Source organism: Artemia sp. Qi Xiang Cuo, chromosome 5, assembly GCF_049724085.1.
Source record: "Artemia sp. Qi Xiang Cuo chromosome 5, ASM4972408v1, whole genome shotgun sequence".
Taxonomy (NCBI): Eukaryota; Metazoa; Arthropoda; class Branchiopoda; order Anostraca; family Artemiidae; genus Artemia; species Artemia sp. Qi Xiang Cuo.
Window position 1 is genome coordinate 35,341,422 of NC_142798.1, and position 25,114 is coordinate 35,366,535.

At 36.6% G+C, this 25,114-nt stretch overlaps 1 protein-coding gene across 3 annotated transcripts in view; it reads right to left on the reverse strand.

Moving 5' to 3' along the window:
* Positions 1-23,747, reverse strand: part of CycC (cyclin C) — an 84,859-nt gene extending 61,112 nt beyond the window's left edge. For all 3 annotated transcript variants that reach the window (XM_089088838.1, XM_089088839.1, XM_089088840.1), the window contains exons 1-2: positions 23,672-23,747; positions 2,516-2,622 (exon numbers count right to left, since the gene is read on the reverse strand). In XM_089088838.1, the coding sequence (XP_088944964.1) occupies positions 2,516-2,622; positions 23,672-23,703 (139 nt within the window). In that variant the 5' untranslated portion in view covers positions 23,704-23,747. The remainder of the gene's footprint in view (positions 1-2,515; positions 2,623-23,671) is intronic.
* Between the last annotated feature and the right edge of the window lie 1,367 nt (positions 23,748-25,114).

Here is a 25,114-nt window from a genome sequence, read left to right on the forward strand (position 1 = left end):
TATTTTCAATATTATGTGGTCTGTTTACTTCCGCATCCCACTTTTGTGGATTATCAACATTTTGAACACTAGTATGAAGTATTTTGTTTTTCCGACCGGGTGGCGCAGCCTCCCCATTTGTTTTATGGGCCGGTCCACCTTCCCCACCCCTCCCCACAGTCAACGGAGTTGCATGATTTTCCGTTTTAGCATTTAATGTGTAATAAATGTCTGATAATCTCTCACTCATTGACATTCCCTTACGGGCTTCAATTTTTTCCATACGAGCCTGATGAAGTATTTCATTGGCTTGAGTATCTTTTTCAATTTTGTCCATACGGGCCTGATGAAGTATTGTTCGGGCTTGACTATCTTTTTCAATTTGATCTATCTCATCCTGTAATATTTTCATATACTCTAGGTGCCTACTTTCACTACTTTTTCTATGGGCCTTTCTGGCTTTTCTTTTTTCCTTCATGAAATTTAATATTTGTTGTGTCGTATCTATTTGAGTACTTTTTTGCGAGCCCTTGCTGGATCTCGATTCAACACTGCTCCTTCTACTCAGACTACTTTGATTCCGTCTGTCATTATTTCTTCTCAATTCATTTTCTGAATCTGTTCGTTCTCTATCCGTATTGTTTCTTTCTTTATAGGGTACTCAAGCCCGTTCGTCCTGTTTTCCATTCTTCTTAATTTCATCTCTATCAGCCTGCATTTTTTTTTCGTATATTCTCGGTGCTCTCTCTCAAAGGCCTCCACATTAGCCTTTCTTTCTATTTTCTAATTTTTATATGGGCTTCACTCGCCCTTCTCGGTCTTGAGTTAGTCTTATCTCGGTCCGACATTATTTCAAAATTCCCTTAACTTCAAAAAATTTCTTCCGTCTAAATGAAAATTCTTTTATCCATGTAACTTCCGGTCTCTCGCGAAAAACTGCTGCGTGCCAATTAGTCTATAAATTTTTGCACACTAATTAGTTGCGCGATATATTGATTCGTAAATTTTATTACTTATCTATCCAATTAGGCACAGCCCAGATAAAAAAAAAATTTCTTTGCGATTTTTTTTATATATGTAACCACAATAGGCTACTCTTGTAGGCTAAATTACTTGTCTCTTCAAAAAGGCGGAATTCTTCTACTATCAGGTTTACTGATAGGACCTTTTATTGCTGTCACCATTTATTGGGAGGTAATCTACGGGGGTCATCACTTATTGGTGCAAAAATGGCGCAAAAGGTTGCTATGCCATTTACTCAAGGGGGAGAGCCCCTTGCCGGCCCAAATGTTAGTGGGATTCCCGCGCTTACTCCAACGGTTCCGTGTCTATCGGGTACGTCAATGCCCGTTTTATAATATACCCTGCCTTAGGGTACTATAGCGTGATCGAATGGACCCAGGCGCCACAGGCTAAGGGTTACCGGTAATGTTTCTATCTATCTTCCTGGACTCAACCTAGGCTAAAAAGTCAAAGATTACGGAGTATAAAAAATCTGACCGTAGTCAGTCATGCTTCAAAAAAGGAAGTGAAGATGAATCTTCTAATTTTTCCCAGCTCATTCAGTCAGCCGTTTGCCATTAAAGAGGTGATTGAATGGTAGTAAAATTTTCCAGCCATTCCGATGGCATACTAATTACTGGTCAAATATCCCCAACTGCGCACTTAATACCTCGTGGTCTATGTAACCAACTACGCATTTAAAGAAGGACAGAAAATGGGACCACCAAAATTAAAGTAAAATTAATAAGTATTGCTAGGGGAAGGAAAATCATTGAGGGGCCAAAAGTAAAGAATCTAGGGAGGACATTTATCTGAACAAACTGGGACCAAGGGTTCCAACATAATATATATATATATATATATATATATATATATATATATATATATATATATATATATATATATATATATATATATATATATATATATATATATATATATTATATGTGTTAAGAGCAGGTGAATGTTAACTTAGCAGATTTTGGGCTTAACTTTTCCCCCTTTTTTATTAGTAGGCTACAATCTGTCTTTTCAGAAAAAGTGTGTGTATTGTCTTTGGTTTTCTTTCCCTGCAGTTGCATTCCTTTTTCTTAATCAATTTTCTGGCTTAGAAAAGGAGGATAAAATACAAGAAAAAATCTACATGACTCTTGCTGGAGGCATTTTCTTTTTCTATTTCTTTTTTGGGCAAAATTTTGCCAGAAAAAAGAAAGAAAAAAAAACAAGGAAGAAAAACATAGTGCTGTGGCTTCTGTTCGGTTCACTCAATGATAAAATTTTTAATTCGATAATTAAAAAAAAATTAATAAAAAAAAAAAACGATCATTCTCAAACTCTTAAGGACAATGATATACAGACTAGCTAAAAACGTTTCATAAATTTAATTTACAATTTAAAGAAAGAAAAACGAGCAAAAATGGGGTTTTTAAAGGTCAAATGAAGATACTGACAAAACACAACAAAAACCATTTTTGCTCGTTTTCTTTCTTTATGTTATGTCAGGCCAATGTCGTTTAAAAAATTATCAACTTACAATTTGCATAGAAAATCATAATCTTCTGATATTCTTCATCTGATATAATGCTTAAATCATGATTCCTATCTCTGACAAGATCTTGCTTATCCACAAGCCACTGTTGACTAAAAATAAAAGAGCTTTAGGCTATTGAAATATAAGGTGTATCATCAAAATACTGAAATCTGTAAAAAAAAAAAAAAAAAAAAAAAGGAAGTACCCTATCTGAAAAGCAATGGCAGACAGATGTTTTCAGGGATTTTGCAAACTACTGCAAGAAATAGTACTCAGAATAAGTGCATATATGAAAAATGTATCATTACTGCAAAAGATTAATGCTGGCAAGGGAATTGGCAACATTGAAGTAGTGATGGTCTCCTTACCAAAAAATACCCAAAGATTTAAAGAAAAAGGCAGTGATAATTGAATGTGAGACTCCCAGCCACAGTTTCAAGGTTCAATTGAAAAACAGATGATTAAATATAGTGGAAGACGCCTTGATCAAATCTAATTGTAAAACACCTGCATTACTATTCGGTTGTATCTTGTAAGTGTCAATAGCGTAAATGAAGATATTAAAAACCTGATAAAAAGGGCAATATTTTGGGAGAAGCTAAAAAATCCGATTTGGGCTCAGCTAAGGATCATAAGCATAACCAAACATTACATTTTAAACTTCATTGTGCCAAACATTATATAAGCTGATATAACCAAAAGCTGGAGTTGAATTAGCAACATGGGCACCAACAAGGGGGGGGGGGTGCATGTCCCCCGTATAAATTGGGGACTATAAAGTAATTATGAGGAAACCAAAGGAAGGAGAACCAAACTCATAGCATTGCAAAATAAAACTGAACTCTCGGAGTTCCTATCTTTATATTTGATAAGTAGGCTGTTTTGTGTAATTTGTTTCTAAGGAGCAACTTTAAAACTTAAAACAAACAGAAATTGTTCAATATATAAGGGAAACTGTCACCCCCTTAACTCCTCACTCGTTAAGCTAAAGTACTTCCCAGCAGGTTTTCCTAAAGAATTTGGAAAAAAAGTTAAACTTTGGAGTAAACAGCAAGGAGTTTAGGGGAAGAAAGCCCTTCTCATATTAGGTATAATTTTTTCAGGGGAAGAAAGCTTCTCATATAAGGTATAATTTTTGTTTGTTTTAATCTTTAAAGTTCCTCTTTACTTTCAGTTGGAATTTTTTTTAATTTAATTTCAAATCGTTTTCCAAGTCATGCCCAGGCCTAACCAAGATCTGATTTAGGGTTCCAATCCCTTAAACTCCTTAAGTTCTTAAACCCCTTTGTTAACTTGTATATATCACAATTGTAATTGATTGGTAGTCTCCAACCTTTTCAGATTTTTTGCTTGAAAATTAGAATGTTGTATTTGGATTGCAATTAAAATTTTTGACAAAACTTGAATATATTGTCAAAATTTGCAATGACCATGAGTTTTGTGGAATAAGTCCTTAATAATATTTTTACAACAGACAACAGAATTTTTGGTGGACAAAGACGAGTAGCCTATAATTGCTCACGTGAATGGAAATTCTGTGTGACTTCCAATTTTCGTGTGGCTGAAGTGATCACAACCTCAATTATAGGGTTCTCTGATATTTACATACATTAAGCTATATACATATGTTTAAATATATTGAAATATTGTAACCTACATAAACAGAAAGAGAAATATCCCATTGAAAATAAACAAAAACAAAGTTTCTAATAGCATTTATTCCCCCCTCCTCCAAGAAATTTCCTGGCAAAGCTCTTGGTAGTTCGTCCTACCTTTTCTACCTCTGTGTTGATGGGCAAGTGAATGTAATATTTTATGTTATATAAAAAAATACTGTAGCAATGGAAGGGGCACTATTAAGAAGCAAGATATTACGCTGCAGGACAATTTTCAGGCTTAGTCAAATTGAAAAGAGATGAGATATTAATTCCTATTTCCCCTCTACCCCTTTCTAGATGTATCTGAAGACTCATGAAGAGTTAGTAGTTTGGGAGAAAAGCCCCACTTTACTCTTGAGATCTTGGAGCTTCCAACAATTAAATCAGTGCCTGAAATATCGACTAGTAAGCTGTTCTTAAGTTCCTATCTCTACTCCTTCTGTAGCCTATCCAAAGGCCCAGGAAACTGCATACAGACAAGTCTCCTCTTTTAAACTTGAAATTGGAATTAGAACATTTTTATTTAAACACAAATATACACACAGTTAAAAAAAAAAAAAACACTGCATATGCCTAGTGGCCTACTTAAGCACTTCCGATTAAACAATCATAGGCAGTGCAACACCCCTGCCTAAGTAAAGAACGATGTTGGCACAAAGTATTTTTTTTTCTCCATACCCGAGCACTTCCTATCGAAGGAGTTGTTGTAGAAGCTTCGAAAAGCGCTCATTCAATTGGAAATTAGAGTGGCTTGTGCCCTTTTTAATAGTCGAAAATGATTGGAAGGCAACTAACACTCCTTCCACGCCCACCATTTCCCGAAACACATCCAATGAAAATTTCGAGGTAGCCATTTTGTTCAGCGTAGTTGACTACCAGACAGAAATCATGTTTTTGAGGAGGACACTGCCTCAGAGCCTTCAGGGCAAGGGTTGAAAATTATGCCCTGGGGGCATATAAGGTTTTTATAGAAGACGTTGTCGTAGAAACTTCAAAAAAGGCTCATTCGATTGGAAATTCAAAGGGCTAGCGCTCTTATCAATTGTCGAATGTGATCGGTGGGCACCTAGCCCCCCCCCCACGCCCATAAATCCCCCAAACACATCCAAACAAAATTGTGAGATAGCCATTTTTTTCAGCGTAGTTGAATTCCAGATAGAAAATATGTTTTTGAGGAGGACACTCCCCCAAAACCCTCGGGGCAAGGGTTGTAAGTTATGCCCTGGGGGCATACAAGGTTTTTATAGAACGCGTTGTCGTAGAAACTTCAAAAAGGGTTCATTAGATTGGAAATTTAAATGGCAAGTGCCCTTTTTAATAGTCAAAAGTGACTGGAAGGCAGCTAACACACCTTCACGCCCACAATTTCCCCAAGCACATCCAATAGAAATTTTGAAATAGCCAATTTGTCCCACGACGTTCAAAGTTCAGGAAATTATACTTATGAGCAGGACACTCCCCCCAGAGTCTTAGGGGCAAGGGTTATAAGTTATGCCCTGGGGGCATATAGGGTTTTTATTGAAATCTTTGTCGTAGAAACTTGAAAAAGGGCTCAATCGATTGGAAGTTTAAAGGGTTAGTGCCCTTTTTAAAATTTAAAAGTGATTTGAGGGAAACTAACCCCCCTCTCACGCCCACCTTTTCCCCAAATACATCCAATCAAAATTTTTAGATAGGCATTTTATTCAACGTAGTTAAAAGTTTTGGAAATTAGGTCTTTAAGGATGACAACCCCTCCCCCCACAGCCCTCAGGGCAAGGGTTGTAAGTTATGCCCTGGGGGTATATAAAGTTTGATTGAAAGCGTTGTCATAGAAACTTCAAAAGAGCTCATTCAATTGGAAATTGAAAGGGCTAGTGCCTTTTTTAATAAAAAGTGATTGGATAGCAACTAACACCCCTCTCACGCCCACCATTTTCCCAAACACATCCAATCAAAATTTTTAGATATCCATTTTGTTAACCGTGCTTGAAAGTTCTGGACATTAGGTCTTTTAGGATAAAAAACCCCTCAGAGCCCTCAGTGAAGGGTTGTAAGTTATGCCCTGGGGGCATATAAAGTTTTTATTGAAAGCCTTGTCGTAGAAACTTCAAAAGGGCTCATTCAATTGGAAATTGAAAGGTATAGTGCCTTTTTTAATAGTTGAAAGTGATTAGATGGTGACTAACGCCCCTCTCACGTCCACCATTTTCCCAAACACATCCAATCAAAATTTTAGATATCTATTTTGTTCAAAATAGCTGAAAATTCTGGGAATTAGCTTTTTGAGGATGATAACCCCGCAAAGCCCTCAGTGCAAGGGTTGTAAGTTATGCCCTGGGGGCATATTAAGTTTATATAGAAAGTTGTTGTATAAATCATAGGAAGCGCGATCGCCTTGCCTAGGCAAAGAACGATGTTGGCACAATGTATTATTTTTTTTCCAAACCAGGGCACTTCGTATCGAAGGAGTTGTCATAGAAACTTCGAAGAGGGCTCATTCGATTGGAAATTGGAGTGGCTAGTGCCCTTTTTAATAGTCAAAAATGATTGGAGGGCCCCTAGCCCCCCCCCCCCACGCCCATCATTCCCCCGAAAACACATCCAATCAAAATTTTGAGAAAGCCATTTTGTTCAGCGTAGTTGATTTCCAGATTAAAACGGAGGACACTCCCCCAAAACCCTCAAGGCAAGGGTTTTAAGTTACACCCTGGGGGCATATAAGAGCGATGTTGGCACAAAGTATCATCTATTATTTTTTTCCTTTAGACCAGGGCACTTTGTATCGAAGAAATTGTCGTAGAAACTTCGGAAAGGGCACATTCGATTGGAAATTGTAGTGGCTTATGCCCTTTTTAATAGTCAAAAGTGATTGGAAGGCAACTAACACCCCATCCCCGCCCAATAATTTTCGAAACACATTCAACCAAAACTTTGAGATAGCCATTTTGTTCAGCGTAGTTGATTTCCACATAGAAATAATATTTTTGAGGAGGACAGTCCCCTCAGCCCTTAGGGCAAGCGTTGTAAGTTATGCCCTGGGGACATATAAGGTTTTTTATAGAAGGCGTTGACGTAGAAACTTCATTAGAAATTCAAAGGTCTAGTGCCCTTTTTAATAGTTGAAAATGATTAGAGGGCAACTAACCCGCCTCTCACGCCCACCTTTTCCCCTAAAACATCTAATCAAAACTTTGAGATAGCCTTTTTATTCAACGTAGTTTTAAGTTCTGGAAATTAGGTCTTTTAGGAAGACCCCCCCTCCCCAGAGCCCTCAGGGCAAGGGTTGTAAATTAGGCCCAGGGGGCATATAAGGTTTTTATAGAACGCGTTGTTGTAGAAACTTCAAAAAGGGCTCATTCGATTGGAAATTGAAATGGCTAGTGCCCTTTTTAAAAGTCGAAAGTGTTTGGAAAGCAACTAACACCCCTTCCACACCCACATTTTCTCCAAAAACATCCAATAAAGATTTTGAGATAACCATTTTGCTCCAGGCAGTTCAAAGTTCGGGAAATTATACCTTTGCGCAGAACACTCCCCCCCACAGTATTCAGGGCAAGGGTTATAAGTTATGCCCTGGATGCATATAAGGTTTTTATTGAAATATTTGTCATAGAACTTGAAAAAGGGCTCATTCAGTTGGAAATTGAAAGGGCTAGTGCCCTTTTTAATAGTCGAAAGTGATTTGCGGGTAACTAACCCCCCTCTCACGTCCATATTTTCCCCAAACACATCCAATCAATATTTTAAATAGCCATTTTATTCAACGTAGTTGAAAGTTTTGGAAATTAGGTCTTTAAGGATGACAACCCCCCCCCCCACAGCCCTCGCGGCAAGGGTTGTAAGTTATACCCTGGGGGTATATAAAGTTTTTATTGAAAGCGTTGTCATAGAAACTTCAAAAGGGCTCATTCAATTGGATATTGAAAGGGCTAGTGCGTTTTTTAATAGTTGAAAGGGATTGGAGAGTGACTAACACCCCTCTCACGCCCACCATTTTCCCAAACACATCCAACCAAAATTTTGAGATATCCATTTTGTTCAACGTAGTTGAAAGTTCTTGAAATTAGGTCTTTTAGGATGATAATCCCCTCAGAGCCCTCAGTGCAAGGGTTGTAAGCTGTTCCCTGGGGGCATATAAAGTTTATATAGATATTTCTAAAAGGCCTCATTTGATTGGAAATTGAAATTGCCCTTTTTAATAGTTGAAAGTGAGTGGAGAAATTGCCCCCCTCTTATGCCAACCATTTCCCCAAAAAAATCCAATCAAAGTTTAGAGATAGCATTTTGTTCAACATAGTTAAAAGTTCTGGAAATTAAGTATTTAAGGATAACAAACCCCCCATAACCCCAAGGGCAAAGGTTGTAAGTTCTGCCCTGGGGGCTTATAAGGTTTTTATAGATAGAGTTGTCGTAAAACTTCAAAAGGGGCTCATTCAATTGCAAATGGAAAGGGCTAGTGCCCTTTGTAATAGTCGAAAGTGATTGGAGGGTAATTAACCCCCCTCTCACGCGCACCATTCCTCCAAACACATCCAATCAAAATTTTTAGATACCCATTTTGTTCAACGTAGTAGAAAGTTCTGAAAATTAGGTCTTTGAGAATGAAACCACCCCCCCTCCCCTCAGCACTCAGGACAAGGGTTGTAAGTAATGCCCTGGGGGCATATAAGTTTTGTGGTAGAAACTTCAAAAGGGCTCATTTGATTGGAAATTGAAAGGGCTAGGGCCATTTTTAATAGTTGAAAGTGATTGGAGAGTGACTACCGCCCCTCTCAAGCCCACCATTTCCCCAAACACATCCAATCAAAATTTTGTGATAGGCATTTTGTTTAACGTAGTTGAAAGTTCTGGAAATTCGGTCTTGAGGATGACAACCACCCTAACAGACCTTAGGGTAAGGGTGGTAATTTATGCCCTTAGGGCATATAAGGTGTTTATAGAAAGCGTTGTTGTTTCAAAAATTGCTCATTTGATTGGAAATCGAAATTGCCTAGTGCCCTTTTTAATAGTCAAAAGTGATTGGAAGGCTTGACATTTTTATAGTAAAGATCGATGTGGGTATAATATATTATCTTTTGTTGTTGTTGTTGTTTAGACCAGGGCACTTCGTATCGAAGGAGTTGTTGTGGGAACTTCAAAAAGCGCTCATTCGATTGCAAAAAGAAAGGGCTGATGCTCATTTTTAATAGTCGAGTGATTGGAGGGCAACTAATCCCCCTCCCACACCCACCCTCCCATTTGCCCATTATGTTTAAAAACTAAATTTTGTCTTAAGATTAAATCAAAATGCACTGTGTTAATGTTAATTCCCAATAAGGCATCTCAGCAGTATCCCAAGAATGACTGAGGGTATTATATTCAAACTTTCGGGGCTATTTCTGCTCTTATAATTTAACCAAATCAAAATAGCGTAAGTGCATCCAAGCTATCAAAAAAAGTAAAAAGATTTTTTGTGAATGGTATCAAGTTTTCCATTTCAGGTCAACTAGAGGAGGTATGAAACTAAATTAAACAGTAATATTTGTGTCCAGATTTTAAAAGGGCGCATGGGCGTAGGCAGCATTAGGCAGCATATTGTCTAGGGGGGGGGCAGTCGATAGTGTGATGGAGTTTTATAAACTGCATTTTCCAAACCATCTGCTTTTTCAGCCATATCTAATTTAAATGTGACGGTCTCGGGGGGGGCAGCTGCCCCCCCCCTCCTCCCTAAGCCCATGAAAGGGCGTATGTTGTTAAAAATTGCTGAAAATTTTTCTCCAGCATACAAATAGCAGGCCAAACTATAAAGTCTTAAAAAACGAAAAGATTTAAACTATTATTCTATTTTTCCCCGAAAAGACTATCTCAATATAAAACGAACAAAAATTAATTAAAAAACTTTTTCAACAAAATAAGTTTTTTAAAGAAAAGTAAAGAACTCCATTAAACCAAAAATGAACAAAAATAAAATCAAATAATCTACCAATCGTGAAAGCACCATACATCAGTATTAATATATAAATGAAACCCAAAACGAAGAGAAATTACGATAAATAATCGAGCCAGACTCAAAACGAGCAGAAATTAACATGCGTAGGGCTTAAAACTCCTATGCCTTCCCAAGACGGGAACATAATTTGCACTTTACTGAAAAAATACAAATGAATGTGCATTGTCAGTTTAATATACACATACTGATATTTATTAATCAGAATGTTAATATTAATTTATTTATTAAAGTTATAAAAGTAAACACATTTATATTTTTTCAGTAAAGTGCAAAATATGTTGGGAAGGCATGGGAAGGCATAGGGGTTTTGCACCCAACTTATGTTAATTTCTGCGCGTTTTGAGTTTGACTCGGCTATTTATTGTAGTTTCTGTTTGTTTTGGGTTTCATTTATTTATTGATGCTGATTTGTGGTAGTTTCATGCTTGGTAGATTATTTTATTTTATTTTTGCTAATTTTTTGTTGAATGGAGTTCTTTACTTTTCTTTGAAAAACCTTTTTTTGTGGAAAATGGTTTTTTTAATTAATTCCAAAATTAAAGCAGCCTTAAACTAACTATAGACATATACGAAAAATTACATATAAACACTACAAAAATTTGAACTGGTGCCCTGGACATTTGACTTTCAGATAATATTTAAGGCAACCTTTGAAACAAATATTTATCAGAATGCTCCCAGATTCTAGCTGCAAATAAGTTCCAGATTTTTAGCCAGTATGATGGATGCTGAAACACGATCTCATTGTTGGACGAATTGCCCAAGGAAAATGAGTTGTTGGATAATTATGTACGAGTTGTTGGGTAATTATGGCAATGGGAATTAGTTGGGACAATCCAAGAAAAAATCAAAGGCAACATATAATACAAATAATAATGGCAAATAAATGAGTTGTTGGATAATTATAATCTTTTAGAGGTAATTACTTGGCTAAAAAAAGAGAAGAAGAAAAGAACTGTCATCCTATGAGTTGTTGGGCGATTATGGCAATGGGAATTAGTTGGGACAATCAAAGAAAAAATCAAAGGCAACATATAATACAAATAATACTGGCAAATAAATGAGTTGTTGGATAATTATAATCTTTTAGAGGTAATTACTTGGCTAAAAAAAAGAGAAGAAGAAAAGAACTGTCATCCTATGAGTTGTTGGGCGATTATGGCAATGGGAATTAGTTGGGACAGTCCAAGAAAAAATCAAAGGCAACATATAATACAAATAATAATGGCAAATAAATGAGTTGTTGGATAATTATAATCTTTTAGAGGTAATTACTTGGCTAAAAAAAAGAGAAGAAGAAAAGAACTGTCATCCTATGAGTTGTTGGGCAATTATGGCAATGGGAATTAGTTGGGACAATCCAAGAAAAAATCAAAGGCAACATATAATACAAATAATAATGGCAAATAAATGAGTTGTTGGATAATTATAATCTTTTAGAGGGAATTACTTGGCTAAAAAAAAAAGAGAAGAAGAAAAGAACTGTCATCCTATGAGTTGTTGGGCGATTATGGCAATGGGAATTAGTTGGGACAGTCCAAGAAAAAATCAAAGGCAACATATAATACAAATAATAATGGCAAATAAATGAGTTGTTGGATAATTATAATCTTTTAGAGGTAATTACTTGGCTAAAAAAAGAGAAGAAGAAAAGAACTGTCATCCTATGAGTTGTTGGGCGATTATGGCAATGGGAATTAGTTGGGACAGTCCAAGAAAAAATCAAAGGCAACATATAATACAAATAATAATGGCAAATAAATGAGTTGTTGGATAATTATAATCTTTTAGAGGTAATTACTTGGCTAAAAAAAGAGAAGAAGAAAAGAACTGTCATCCTATGAGTTGTTGGGCGATTATGGCAATGGAAATTAGTTGGGACAATCCAAGAAAAAATCAAAGGCAACATATAATACAAATAATAATGGCAAATAAATGAGTTGTTGGATAATTATAATCTTTTAGAGGGAATTACTTGGCTAAAAAAAGAGAAGAAGAAAAGAACTGTCATCCTATGAGTTGTTGGGCGATTATGTCAATGGGAATTAGTTGGGACAGTCCAAGAAAAAATCAAAGGCAACATATAATACAAATAATAATGGCAAATAAATGAGTTGTTGGATAATTATAATCTTTTAGAGGTAATTACTTGGCTAAAAAAAAGAGAAGAAGAAAAGAACTGTCATCCTATGAGTTGTTGGGCGATTATGGCAATGGAAATTAGTTGGGACAGTCCAAGAAAAAATCAAAGCAAACATATAATACAAATAATAATGGCAAATAAATGAGTTGTTGTATAATTATAATCTTTTAGAGGGAATTACTTGGCTAAAAAAAAGAGAAGAAGAAAAGAACTGTCATCCTATGAGTTGTTGGGCGATTATGGCAATGGGAATTAGTTGGGACAATCCAAGAAAAAATCAAAGGCAACATATAATACAAATAATAATGGCAAATAAATGAGTTGTTGGATAATTATAATCTTTTAGAGGTAATTACTTGGCTAAAAAAAGAGAAGAAGAAAAGAACTGTCATCCTATGAGTTGTTGGGCAATTATGGCAATGGGAATTAGTTGGGACAGTCCAAGAAAAAATCAAAGGCAACATATAATACAAATAATAATGGCAAATAAATGAGTTGTTGGATAATTATAATCTTTTAGAGGGAATTACTTGGCTAAAAAAAAGAGAAGAAGAAAAGAACTGTCATCCTATGAGTTGTTGGGCAATTATGGCAATGGGAATTAGTTGGGACAATCCAAGAAAAAATCAATGGCAACATATAATACAAATAATAATGGCAAATAAATGAGTTGTTGGATAATTATAATCTTTTAGAGGTAATTACTTGGCTAAAAAAAGAGAAGAAGAAAAGAACTGTCATCCTATGAGTTGTTGGGCGATTATGGCAATGGGAATTAGTTGGGACAGTCCAAGAAAAAATCAAAGGCAACATATAATACAAATAAGACTGGCAAATAAATGAGTTGTTGGATAATTATAATCTTTTAGAGTTAATTACTTGGCTAAAAAAAAGAGAAGAAGAAAAGAACTGTCATCCTATGAGTTGTTGGGCGATTATGGCAATGGGAATTAGTTGGGACAGTCCAAGAAAAAATCAAAGGCAACATATAATACAAATAATAATGGCAAATAAATGAGTTGTTGGATAATTATAATCTTTTAGAGGGAATTACTTGGCTAAAAAAAGAGAAGAAGAAAAGAACTGTCATCCTATGAGTTGTTGGGCGATTATGGCAATGGGAATTAGTTGGGACAGTCCAAGAAAAAATCAAAGGCAACATATAATACAAATAATAATGGCAAATAAATGAGTTGTTGGATAATTATAATCTTTTAGAGGTAATTACTTGGCTAAAAAAAGAGAAGAAGAAAAGAACTGTCATCCTATGAGTTGTTGGGCGATTATGGCAATGGGAATTAGTTGGGACAATCCAAGAAAAAATCAAAGGCAACATATAATACAAATAATAATGGCAAATAAATGAGTTGTTGGATAATTATAATCTTTTAGAGGGAATTACTTGGCTAAAAAAAGAGAAGAAGAAAAGAACTGTCATCCTATGAGTTGTTGGGCGATTATGGCAATGGGAATTAGTTGGGACAGTCCAAGAAAAAATCAAAGGCAACATATAATACAAATAATAATGGCAAATAAATGAGTTGTTGGATAATTATAATCTTTTAGAGGTAATTACTTGTCTAAAAAAAAGAGAAGAAGAAAAGAACTGTCATCCTATGAGTTGTTGGGCGATTATGGCAATGGGAATTAGTTGGGACAATCCAAGGAAAAATCAAAGGCAACATATAATACAAATAATAATGGCAAATAAATGAGTTGTTGGATAATTATAATCTTTTAGAGGTAATTACTTGGCTAAAAAAAAGAGAAGAAGAAAAGAACTGTCATCCTATGAGTTGTTGGGCAATTATGGCAATGGGAATTAGTTGGGACAATCCAAGAAAAAATCAAAGGCAACATATAATACAAATAATAATGTCAAATAAATGAGTTGTTTGATAATTATAATCTTTTAGAGGGAATTACTTGGCTAAAAAAAAGAGAAGAAGAAAAGAACTGTCATCCTATGAGTTGTTGGGCGATTATGGCAATGGGAATTAGTTGGGACAATCCAAGAAAAAATCAAAGGCAACATATAATACAAACAATCATGGCAAATGAAATAGAAATGAAATGTAGTTGGTCCAAAGAAAAAATCCTGCAGGTTCTATAAATATGTTTAACTGATGAGTTATACAATTTTAAAAAGTATCCTCATTGACATATTTTGAAGTATTTTAAGAGATTGAAACCATATGAAAAGGTAAAAGTCCATAGAGAAATACAATAAAGGAAATAGTGATGAATAAACAAATAATAAATGGTTTTCAGAATTTTTGGGAGGAAAAAATGGCAAAGGCAAGACTTTATACCAGTATCCTAACACTATCTTTGAAAGGAAACTTTCAAAGCTAGTGTTCTTACATGCTTATGAACCAACAAATTTTCATCCAGAATAACATCAAGGTATTTAAACTGATCAACAGCAAATTATTCAAATACCAGTCAGATACAGTAACATACTCTCATGATTATTCTGTATTCGTATTCGTTTAATCAAATAGCTTTCGTAGCAAACAAAACTGAATCCTAAATTATGCTATTTTTACAATGCATTTAAGAAAAAAAAATCACTTATTTAGTGAAGAAACAAAATGTTGTACGAAGGAATTGGCAAATATGTTTGTTCAGCACTTGACGGGTTGTAGTCTGTCCTGATGCCGGGTGTGTTTGGGGCTTGGCGCGGTTGGAGGAAAAATTTAGTAGTGTTTCTTACTTGAGATGAGTGATATCCAAATTCTTATTATCAAGTCGTGCCTTTGAGCAAACAATGTGGGCAAACTTTTAACCACAAGGGCATGCTCATAACTCTCATCCCTGGGTCCAAGAACTGTTTTATTAGCACATTTTTGAACGTCTTCTAGTTCCTCTGACATATAGGCCGTTTATGTGCTTGAGAACACCAGACAGGACACCAATATTTATGGATTGCGATGATGTATGCCGTATACGGCAGTAAGAACTGACGATCTGAGAAACCCAGCCTTCGCATACTCGTTAAACTTTGGATTGAGTAGTGTCCTTTGCGTGCGATATTGTCTACTTGCAGTTTAAATGAGCAATTGCTTGTAAAAGTCACGCCCAGTATTGTCGCGGACGAAACAGTTGGAAAGGGAACATCTGGTATTGTAATATCTTGTTTGAGCGGGTTGAAACGTAGAACCTTCGATTTCTGCTCGTTCAGTTGCAGTTATTAGATTTACACTGGTTAACGAAGTCCGAAAAAAGTGTTGGTTCAAACTGCTGTTTTGCTACTGCGTTTTCTACTGTGTATTTGACAAGTGAAAACAAGTCGTCAACGAACTTGAAACGCTCCTCAAATTCTGCGAGGATTTTATTGATGACTGCAAGGAATAAAAGGGCAGCTAGTTTCGCTCCTTGGGGACAGCCACAAGTAAGTTCGGTCCACTCAGAGCGGATATCATCGGCAAATAATGGATATACCAATTACCGTTGCCCTTGTAGAAAATCTCTCACTAATAGCAGCAAGTTTTTTCCAGCTCCAATCTCTTTTAGATTTTTCAGCGCAATGAGGTGCTCTAGAAGGTCAAATGCTTTCCTGTAGTCGGCCAAAAGTAAATCGATAACACTGTTTGGGCTGTCCAGCCACTCAACTATCAAACGGTACATCTTCACTAAGTATATTGCCGTGCTACTGCCTCATATACGGCCATATTGGTAAATGTGTATTGAGGGTGCAATCTGCTTTAATGTGGTACGGTGGATAAAACCTTTGGCCACTATAGCCAAGTTGGGAGTTGTGGATATAGGTCTCAGCTAATCGTAGGACTTGGATGCCTTTACTTTTAGAATGACCCGCACATAGGCCGCTTCCCATAATTTTGGGAACGATTGTTCTGAAAAACACTGATTTATGATTGATGCCATGGATTTGGCTAGAAAAGGTGAGTACTCTTTCAGTAGCTTCACAGGGAGTTCACCTGGGTATGTGGCACAGTTGTTACGTAGTGGTTCAATTTCATGGAAGACTGATATTTCGGACACTTCTACAATATTATCAGCACTACAACTGTTGATGATATTGCTCATCTGTTCGTCACTTATTGTGGGGTAAGAAGTACAAATTTGTGTAAAAAACTCGTTAACATCCGAGGCTCTGGTTAGACTCCCGTCTATGTTGCTGATTCGTACTTCAGTCCCTTTCTGTTTTCCAGTAAGCCTTTTTACCGCGTCATGCCACTTGTGGGAATCCGACTTGAGGAGTGGAGCTACTTTTTCCCGTATATATCTTTTCCTAGATACGCGGAGGGCTGAAGCGACTTTGTTTCTCAACTTGTTCCTCTCCTATACTTCTCCACGGCATGGAGATTGCATCGTTTTTTGATCATTATTTTGAGCTCTGAGTTTAGCCACGGCTTATCTGTTTCACAGACCAAGCGCATTTTGACAGGAAAATAATTCGCTGTATTATGGAGAAGAACTGATAGGTCTAGGTGAGAAGCAAAAATTACTACATCATCTGCAAATAATATAATTTTACAGAGAGGCATGAGCTTTGTTGCTCACCTTTGGATACTCAAGTGCTCTAACATTCATTTTATAATTGAGAGATGCTAGGGTCATTCCAAATTGCAGGTGTGGATGTACAATAGCTTTGTACAGCTTCTTGACCACACATGGCTTCCTGGTGGTAAATATTTGTTTTATGATCCCTAGGACTTGGTTCGGTTTAGCAACATGAGCTTGTTTGTGGCTGTGGAACTTGAATTAATCTTTGACAATAATCCAAAGGTCCTTCTCCTCACTTACAGCTTCAAGTAGGTCCTCTCCAATATGGTAAGGTTGTCAAGGTTGTTGTGTCTAAGATGCAGGACTTTGCATTTTGACAGATTGAATTGCAAACCCCACTCTGATGACCATCTAGTTAGTTTATCTAAAGCTTCTTGTATTGTTGAGTAATTGGGGCTAATTTGGGCCTGTCCTAAGAGCTTGCAATCATCAGCATATAGTGTCAGTGAGTTTTTCAGGTGAGTTGTACAACTCATTAATATATATGATGAACAACATAGGCTTCAGGATTGTGCCCTGTCAGACTCCATTAATGACAGGAATTTCATCAGAATAAACAGCTTTACTGGTGGCATCATAAACTACTACTTTCTGAGTTCTTCCAGTAAGAAAGGCTTCAATCAAGGTAATTATATCCTCATGCACACTCTATGCTTCCATTTTCAGGAGAAGAAGTTGATGCTGTACTTTATCAGAAGATTTTGCTTGATCAAGCAATATGACATCCACCAGAAGGTCATCATCCAAGAGTCTGGTCACAAAGTCATATGATTCAATGAGGTTTGTGTCAATTGAGCAACCTTTACGGACACCATGTTGACTTTTCGAAAGTGACTGATTTCTTTCAAGGTGAGAGACCAGTGTGTCATTTATGATGCTCTCAAGGACCTAGCATACAACAGATGTAAGACTTACAGGCCATTAAGTACTGGTTTGGTCCTTTCTCCCTGTCTTGAAGATGGGCTTGATGTTTGCCTGTTTCCAGTCACTTGGGAGAACTTTGGAAGAGAGTGATATCCCAAACATCTCTGCTACAGGCTCAGCAATCTGTTCAGCTACTTCTTTTAATAGTCTGGGCTGTAGGCTATCTGGCCAAGCAGCTTTATTGCATCCAGTCTTTTAAGCCTTTTCAGAATACTCTCTATACTTATAGTTGTCATGTACATTGGTTCTCTAATTGTTTGCTCTGGTAAAGTGGGTGAAGGATTTACTATGGGCTGAGTGGAGAAATTTGTACCAAAGCTAAAATTGAGCAAGTGCGCAGGCATTTCATTACAATATTTGGCACCAGCAAGGCTTCCCCTCCAGTAAGTGGTGTAGCACCATTTTTGCGTTAATATCTGGTGGCAGTTGTGGCATACCACACAAACAGTGGTGCCAGCATGACTTATTACTATAACATAGATACTTCAAAAGTTCTTTCCTCACAACAAGCAGTATCTTAATAGCAAAAAAAGAATGGAAACCAAAGCTGGCTTATAAAACAGGCTAGTAAAAATTGGCTTATATTACTGGCTAGTTGTACTTATGTGTTATAGTGGCTACACTAAAGAAGTGAAGTTAGGTTAATTCTAATGAAACATACCAAAAAATGATGAAAATATAATACTTTAGTAACAAAATTATGGGAACTACAACAGAGAATTATGCAAATCAGGCCGCTCAGAACGCATTATATTCAATACCTAACCTAACCAACTCTATGTATTAAATATTTAATTAAAATATACCTGTATAGTAGCTTATCTCACTGACTAAGCTTATTATGCAGACAGAGAAACCAGTTTTACTCAGATTAAGAACTTAAGTGTGGTCGTTATAGCCTAACACAGAAGTACCAGGTTTTCAATAACGCTATTCATTTGATGAAATGATGAGCAAAATCAAAATTTCTATTTAAGTCATGAGTATAATAATTTCGATTTAGTACCAAAAGCCACTAGCTGGAAACACTTTCTTCTAGGAACCTATAGGAACAGTGCCTCTTACTAGGATATCATATCCTGTTGTGGCACTCTCTAATTTTGGCTCAAAATAGTGTGCCTAGTGCACAAAGTCATATCTCTTTTGTATGTTATGTATTATGAATAAACACTTCTTTCTCTTGGTGTTTGTCAAGATGGTTTTTGAAGCTGTTTAGAGTTGGTTCTGACACTACTTCTTCGGGTAACGAGTTCCAGTTTTTAACTGCTCTAACTGAAAAGAAAGAAGATCTCTGTCTAGTTGATGCTGTTTTTTTCTGGATTTTTGCAGAATTACCCCTAGTATAGACATTAGTCTGACTACAGAAGAATTTGTCAAGCTTGGTTCTGTCTAGATCCTTTCTCAATTTGAAAATCTAGATCAGGTACCCTCTTTTTCTTCTATAGTTTAGGCTTGGCAGCTTCATTTGTTTCAGGTGCTCTTCATATGACATTTCTTTTAGTCCAGGGAGTTGTTTGGTGGCATGTCTCTGAACCTTCTTGATTTTGATAGCATTGCCAATGTATGAGGGACCCCAGACTATTTTCCATACTCAATGGTTGATTGAACACAAGGGCTTTGTAGAGTCTGGAGAAGGTTTTAGTGTCTAAATGCCTGAAAGACTGCCTGATTAGACCAACCAACCTGTTTGCCTTATTTGCAATGAGATCTGTGTGTTGGTGGAATTTCAGCTCTGACTCTATAAAGATCCCTAAGTCTCTTTCACAATCAGTGTGTGATATGACTGAAACAGTGTTTGGTTTTGCTAATGTAAGGGTGTCATTGATGTTCTTTGGCTTGGGTCCAATCCATCATGTCTTGCACTTTTTAGCATTCAAGCTTAATCCTAGGCTCTCAAGATTCCTATTCAATATGTTAATGTAGCTCTGCAGGATGGTTACATCTTCTGGTTTTGCCACTGGCCTGAAAAGCTTTGTGTTGTCTGCAAAGAGCTTGATGCGGCTGATGATACCCTCAGTTATGCTATTTATGTGGAGGATGAAGAGTAGTGGCCCTATTACACTCCCCTGGACAATGCCACTTGGTACACTAGCTTTTGGTGACAATGTGTCTTCCACTTTAACAATCTGGCTATGGTCAAGTAGAAAGGAAGATATCCACAAAATCATCTGCTCACTTATACCAAAGGTACAAAGTTGTGAGAGCAGGGTGCTATGGGGGACTTTGTCAAAAGCCTTTTCTACGTCAAACAGAACCACCAGAACACTCAGGCCACTTTCTAGGGCTGTTGTCCACTTGTCCAAAACTTCCAGGAGCTGATTTGTGCAGTTGCTTCTTGGCATGAAGCCAAACTGTTCTGCACTAATCAGTTAATTTTCAGATACAAAAATCATAATCTTGTCACAGACTAATTTTTCCATAATCTTGGAGAGCTGAGAAGTTAGGCTTATTGGCCTGTAGTTGGAGGCACTGCATTTGTCCCCCTTCTTATGTATGGGCACAACATTAGCTTGTTTCCATTTAGCTGGGACTATACCACGCTGTAGGGATGTATCAAACAGTTGAGTAAGTTGTTCTATATGCTCCTCAGTATCAATCTTCAGCCATCTGGCTGATATAGTATTGGGTCCAGGTGATTTGCTTGGATTTTTTTCCCTGAGCAGTTTGAGCAGATCACCTTGCCCAACCTTGGTTTCCTTTCTCTGGGGACGATTTGTTGGACTTACATGGCTATCAGTAGTAGTGCTGGCTTCTGGGGATTTGGTAATGTATTCTGAGCTGAAGATCTGGCTCAATGATTCTGATTTTTCAGCCGGGGTGCTGGCTTTATTGCCATTTTCTTGCTTCAGGTCAGGGATTCCAGTTCTACTTGCTAGCTTTTTGTTGACATGTTCCCAAAAAATTTTTTGGTTGGTTTTGGCCTTGCCGGCAACATACTGTTCCTGCTCCTTTTTAACTTTTCTGGATTCACTATGGACTTTATTGCTAGCTTGCCGGTATGCTTTTTTGTTCTCCTTGCTCCTGAATTTTCTTAATTTCTTAAACTTCCTTTGTTTAATGTTAATCAGTCACTTCATATTGGGGACAATTTTGGTAGAGTGTAGGGGACTGTTTTCTTGCTAGTGACTGAGCAGCAAGCAGCTGCTGTTTTGATGATGTCAGTGACCAGTTGTAGCTGATTGTTTACATCATCTTCAAGCCTCATGCATTCCCAGTCTACACTTTGCATCATGCTCTTGTACTTAGCTTTATCTAACCTGGTTATGGTCTTCTTTGTATATTTATTTGGCTTTGCTGGGTTTAGTCTAATCTCTGCATATATGCTGCAGTGGTCACTTCTCCCCAGGGTTGCTGTGACTACTATTTCAACAATTACAACAAAAGTCTCAGGCTGGTTGGTTAGGAACAAATCAAGAATATTTTCTTTTTGGCCATCTCTGGAAAGTGTTGGCTCTTGGATTAATTGGGACAGATGGCACTCATTTAGCATATCTTTAAAGAGATGGGTGTCCACATCTGCAGCAGTCCATGTTAATTCTGGCAGATTAAAATCACCCACAATGTACACTACTTTTTCTGGGATTTCCGCTTGCCTGGTCAATCCTGCTCTTATTTCCTCAATGGCAAGTTTCTTTCTGTCAGGTCCTCCAGATGGTGACCAGTAGACACAACACACTGTGAAACTGTCACTTCCTGTTGCTATATTGACAGTAACAAATTCAGCACTGGATATGGTTTGATGGTGTACTGAGCTTGATTCCACTAAGAGATATTTGGCTGTGAATATGGCAACACCCCTGCCAGTTGTTTTGGGATTACTTATCAGGTTGTAGCTGTCTATCTGGATCTCACATTGCTCAATTGGTTTGCCATTTTTGGGGTTTGCTTCAGTAATACAAATTACATCCAGACACAAACTTGCTACAGTTAGCTTAAGCTCCATCATTTTAGGAAGCAACTGGTCAGTTTAACAATAATACAGTTTGAGGTTACTACTACTTACATGCAGCCTTGAGGCTTTGTCTGTTAAATGTTTTGAAGCAGAATTTTTCTGCCCCTCATCAATACCTCTAGGGAAGGGTTTATTCAAATTTCTTGTTAGCTCCTGCTTGGGCTTGCTGTCAGGGATTGTTCATTTTTTGATTGGTTGCTGTTTTTACCCTGCCAGAGCCTATATGGTTTCTAGTTGTTGGTACAGTGTCTCTGCTGCTAGCATCTGTAGATTTGGGTTCCAAGTCTAGCCACTTCTTGTCTGCTTTGAACAATAGTATGACAGCTTTCTGCTAGTTGCATTTGATGGAAATAAACACAGAAAAGCTAAGCCATATCACAAACAGACTGTAACTTTCAGATCCCATGTCCTAGACTGGGAAGTATTCCTTAGTTTAGGCTCAAGCTTAAAGCTTATGCATGTGATTAGGCTCCACTGTCAACAATCAGGTTATCTAAAAATTTTACTTATGTATAGCCTAGGCTTACTGTATAGCCTATAGCCTAACTACTCAGTGATAGTTAGCATGGCTTCAGACATGGATGCTCAGCTGAGACTAATTTGACTGATGCATATGATCATATTACTGAGCATCTGGATCAAGCAGTCCCTGTCAACTTGTATTGGATTTTGCAAAAGCCTTCAATAAAGTATGTCACCATCTACTAAGGACCAAGTTATTTGCAATTGGAATGCATAATGAAATTGTAGAGTGGGTGCTTCAGTTTCTTTCCAGGAGAAAGCAAAGAGTGAAAATATTTGGAAAAAATGAACAGATATTCTTTTCAGAAAAAGTGGAAGTATTAAGTTAAGTGCCCCAGGGACAGACACTATTCAATCTTGGAACCAACACTATTCAATATTTATATTAATGATGCACCAATTATAGTCAAAAATAAAGTAAGTCTTTATGCTGATGACTCCAAACTCATTGGACTTGTTGATCTATACCCAATAAGAGAGCCTCTATGCAGAATGACCTATGGGTACTTTCCCAGCAGGCAACTTTTTGGAGGCTGGAATTCAACTTAAATAAATGTTGAACATTCCACTTTGGAAAGTAAAATGATGAATACCCTTATCATATGTTAGGGATGGACAGATCAAGACAGACTATCATCTTGTCTGAAGCAGAGAGAGACTTGGGGGTCATAGTTGATAAAGAATTAAAATTGGTAAAATTCTATTTTAGCTATTTTGGAAAGGGGCTAGGTTAGGAAAATTATACTTTCAAAGATGGGTCCATAGGCCAAAGTATATCCTGGGAAGGTATTTTGAACTACCTACCTCCATTCCTTCTCCCTCTAGAGAGTCCTGACCTTTAAAAATATGTGTGTTACAAAATTGAAACCTTGCAAGATAGATCTTCTGCTTAAACAAAGTACAACAAAATTGTTTTCAGCTTTGTAACTTTACTCAATACCAATTTATATGGTTTTAAAGATATGCAAATAAATTTCCAAAATTAAAAAAAAAAAAGCCTTGACATGGATTAAAATTCTACTCAAATAACAGGAATTGCATCCAGAGAAAAAGAAACTGATAACTGAAAATTAAGGTAAAATGTTGTTTTTTCAAAATTTCAATAGGTATAGACCTATCATGTAGGCAAATTTCAGGACCCTCTAGAGGGAGAAGAAGTGGAGGTAGGTACTTCAAAATACCTTCCTGGGGCATGTTTTAGCCTGTAGACCCATCCCTGAAAGTTTGATTCTTCTAACTAAACCCCTTTCCAAGATATTAAAAAGTAGCTAAAGTAGAATTTTACCTTAAAATTCACTATGCACACATAGACAGCTGTAGTTTCAGAGTTTAATTTGCTATTCAACCATCTCAGAAGTATTTAAGCAGTTAAAAAGCCATTAAACTACAATATTGTTCTACTTGAAAATCTTTCACAAATATTTTAGCTATGGCATAGGCTATCACTCAGTATACTTACTAGTGTGAACTTTGCCAATAATTGCCTGCCATGTTGTTATTAATTTAAACTTATTGCGCTGGCTTCAGCAATTCACCCAGTTGCCTGGTTTTCGGCATAACGCACAGTCCAAACTGGTGCAATCACTAGCCCAAAAATAGCGAACACTATTATAGCCCTATTATATTGCTATTATGAATAAAACGAGTAAAAAATATAATCGGCATATCAGATAACCTACACATAAGTGTAGGTAAAAATCAAAATAAGAGTCTAGTGAACAAACAAAATTTACCACCCCTACACATATGCCATCGTAAAAATTGTTTAGTGCTTTACTGAAGAAAAAAATATATAAAAGCAAAAAGGCGGATTATCCTTTATAAACTCGTTTTATTGCATGTATACCATGATTTTACTGATAAACAGTGTTATATAAACTTAGAGAAATATATAGTACCAAACGGAAAATTCACCTCAGCACTGTTTCGTTCCAAGCTTTTAGCATACCATTGGTAAATTTACCAGATGTATATGCTCCATAGACTCAGGGGCAATTAATTGATAACAGTGACTGCCCACTAAGGGGCTGTTTTTTTTCTAGCAGTGAGAGGTTAGCCGTTATTTTCTTTTGACTTTAAATAAATTGCTAGTCAATTTTATGACGGCACAAAGTGAGAGGTTATAATTTTGTTTGTTTTAAGTTTCAACTTCCCTCTATCAGCGTATTTAATCCATGAACCCTATCTACTTAATTTTCATGCAGTATGACAAAAAAGAATTAAAATCTTTTAAATTCAGTATACTTATTTTTATTTTCAAGATATGGTGATGAAGATATGGGAAAAATGAAAATTTTGGATTACCCTGGAAAGTTAACCCCCCGGAAATTTCCTTCCCCACGGGAAATTCTCCTCGCAAAAAATTCGACCTGAAAAATATATCTACACTTCCCAATAACAAATACTAAATTTAAGCAATAGGCAAATTTCATAGCTTACAGTCTTTTTCCTAAGGGGGGGGGGGGTTGTGTCATCCCCAAAGGCATAGCTACTGGACAATTCGACTATGCTAAACAAATGGTTATTTCAAAATTTTGATTGGACAATTTTGGGAAAAAAGGGGTGGTTGCCCTCCGTTATTTTTGGTCACTTGAAAAGAATTCTAGAACTTTCATTTCCCATTCGAATGAAACCTCCCCCTTTTTTCTAAGACCATTGCTTGGGGAAAAAAAAGAAAAAAACAGGCACCCCTGGTATTTCTTATGGTATGAAATACAATCCACGTTTTTGCAGAAGGAAGCTTGAAACCTCTACACTAAGCTTCTCTCATACACTGAATTTGATGTTAAGAATTTCCGTTTACATAAGGATTTCCGTTTATATATATATATATATATATATATATATATATACATATTTATGTATGTTTATTTTATTATTTTATGTATTAATTTTATGTTAT